The 2,964-nt window shown below is 36.5% G+C and overlaps 1 protein-coding gene across 2 annotated transcripts in view; it reads right to left on the bottom strand.

The window, feature by feature from the left end:
• Positions 1 to 2,964, bottom strand: part of DOCK4 (dedicator of cytokinesis 4) — a 483,151-nt gene that overhangs the window by 101,051 nt on the left and 379,136 nt on the right. For both annotated transcript variants that reach the window (XM_019514562.1, XM_019514563.1), the window contains exons 29-30: positions 1,461 to 1,561; positions 607 to 665 (exon numbers count right to left, since the gene is read on the bottom strand). In XM_019514562.1, the coding sequence (XP_019370107.1) occupies positions 607 to 665; positions 1,461 to 1,561 (160 nt within the window). The remainder of the gene's footprint in view (positions 1 to 606; positions 666 to 1,460; positions 1,562 to 2,964) is intronic.

Here is a 2,964-nt window from a genome sequence, read left to right as displayed (position 1 = left end):
ATCGCTTTTTCTTCTTAAAAACAAAACACACTCCTACCTCACAAGCTACATTTTACCAATGGGCAACAAAATTAGAAGAACTCTAAGAAAATACTTCTCTTCTGTTTTGAACAAAGGACAACTAACTGGCAGAATCTCTGCCAAAAATGTAATTACAGCCAAGAGCTTAACACATTTCTAAAAAGGATTAGACATTTATATGGATAATGAGAAAATTCACAGTTACATTAGGTAGGATAATATAGTTTTGAACAACTTTAAATCCTTATGCTTCTGGGCATAAGATAACTACTCTATTACTGATGTTAGGATGAAGCTCTAGGGGTATTTCAGAACTGTCAAATAGTGTCTGTTCTATCTTCCCTCTAAAAGAAATTTGGACTGGTCTGACACAGTATTACAATGCCTTACCATTTAGTGGTGACAGCTTCAGAATGCAAGAGAATACTTTGCTAACTAGAGTTACCCTAAACATTATTAGGTATTAAATTCTTAATTCTTAATATATATGTTTATCCATAACCAAACTTTATTGCAAATTTTATTTGCGTTTCCTTGTTTGACTGTTCAATCTTAACCAAAAGGGTTTTTTTCTTCATTCCTTACCTAAATTTTGCCACATGCTGAAGATTTCACAGCCCATTGTTACCCGCATGTCACCATATCTGTGATATATTTAAAAAAAGAACCATTGAAGTAGAGCATTATTTAGAAAAATATTTTATAAGATTACCATAACTAATGCTTCACAGTATCAAAACTAAGATTCCAGAAATGCTAAGAATTTTTCACAAGTTTTGGGTAAGCACGCTGCATGGAAAGAGGAAAACAGTAGCTAATGGCTAATACATATCTAATTAAATATCTTATTTAATAAAGCCATATATGGTTAGTATAAGCTCCCTAAACATTATAATCAATGGGAATAACTGAGTGGTGATAGCCACCTACTGCCTTAATTTACTTAAGATTTTTTTCCCACTAAGACTTCCTGCCCTGAAAACAAAAAAGTTAAATTTAATCCTACAGAACAAAATTGTCTGAATCAGATAAGGCCTGATCCAAGTCCCATTAAAGTCAACAGAAATACTTCTGTTCACTTAAGTGGGATTTGGAACTGGTCCACATACTTCACAATGCTCCCTCCTTTCTCCTCTTCCCCTCTGCCCCTCCCCCCCACAGCTGTTCTTTTTAATTGCTGCCAAAGTAAAAGTTTTTAGGGAGAGGTGGGGAGCATGGGAGGGAAAGTATTGAGTGCCAGAGACAGGTACTGGGGGGAGGGAGTAGCTTACCTGACTCCTGGTGCTCCCCTCACCCCAGCTGTTGCTGCCAGAGCATGGACTCAGAGGTGCACATCACTCTTGTGCCCCACTAAATAAGCCCCCTGGAGTGGATGTCCTGCTTGTCCACCCCTATTTATGTTACAGGCGTGCTTAATGGGAATTGACAGTGATACTTACTTTTCCAATACCTTTTTCTTCTTGGAAGGTGTGAACATTTCCAATTGCAGACATAACTGATTTATAAAAATGACTGCAAGATAAAAGTAGGAATCCCAGATCTACAAGAAATGCAGGATATATAGTTATTTATATTCTCTCAGCATTACCATATTGTTGGCATCTCTTCTTTGGTCCTTGTCTGGTGAGTTGTTCAGACAGTTTTGTCAAGATGGTCTTTTTCCCTTAAATACGTGTTGTGTAATTTACGACAAAATATTTCACAAAGGCTTGTCAGTTTCAATTAAGCTTTTGAGAGGAAGGATTTGGAGTTCCATGGTGGACTCTCTGGTTACTCAGAAACAGAAATCCATATCCAAACCCCAACCTTTTTGATCTGAAAATGTATTCCGACACAATTAGTTTCACAACAACTTTCAGAAAGTTTTGTTTTCAACTGAATGCAGAATGGAAACAAACCTGAAAAAAGGCAGTAAAACAGAAATGTAATTCTCTGGCAAGCTCTACCACCCATTTATATCTCATGAATATTGAGCATTGCAATGTCTCAGCAAAACTAGAATGAAGTAAAACAAGGCACTGTTTATCTTATTGTTCCATAAATTTGCGTCTCCCCTTCATTCTGTGAAAATTAGCGTTTGGAAATAATTGAACAAAGGTTCATTAGTAAAACTATGTATTTAAAAACTACCAACTCTAAGCTAAAGCATGGCTGCTCCAGAACAATAATGCAAAAATAAAAAGTGTACAGGAAGCCCTTTTCTGTCCACTATATTTCTACAGAAAGGTGCCAACATGCCCTCCTGTCTGCCTGTACTTCCACAGGAGATGGTCAGAATTTTGATAATAAGTGAGATGATTAAGCACAGAATCCTCTGGAAGGAGCAGGTAATTTTGCCATCACTTTTAGTCTATGCACTTGCAGAACCTCACAGGGTAATATAGGCCAGCATTTTTTCCAGTGCTTTGAGAGGTAGCATGGGTCTGAATTTTCCACACAGAGCCTCTGCAACTCCATATGAAATCTGTTGGAGCTGAGGTCACTCATAATTCTGTACCCTGTTAATCAGGCTTTGCATAGTATGCCCAATTTCCTTTCTAATTCAGGTAAGCCTCTTACGAGCCTTAATTGAATGTTTTGTATTTAACTCTCAAAGCATCATTCTATAATTTTAGTATAACACTCTGGCCATCAGATGTTACAGATACCTAAATTCATTAGGTACTTAATTGCAGGCTATTTTTAACAATAATCAACCCAAAATAACATTTTAAGAGCAAGTGGCAGGTTAACTGGACCTGAAAATTTAGAAAATATCCAAAGCCATATTTTTCAATTAACATGCCAGTTAATAAACAAAAGAATGGATTCTACTTTCTGACAATCTTAAAACATGCAAAAAAATAGAAAAATAGTGTTGGTAATCAAAAACCCTGATTTAAACATATACTACAAGCAAATTTCAGAGATTCAAAGGGCAGGATGCAGCTACTGGGGTTCCTT

This window comes from Gavialis gangeticus, unplaced genomic scaffold (assembly GCF_001723915.1).
Source record: "Gavialis gangeticus isolate Ggan-Ray unplaced genomic scaffold, GavGan_comp1, whole genome shotgun sequence".
Classification (NCBI taxonomy): domain Eukaryota; kingdom Metazoa; phylum Chordata; order Crocodylia; family Gavialidae; genus Gavialis; species Gavialis gangeticus.
This window is presented reverse-complemented; position numbering and strand designations above follow the sequence as displayed.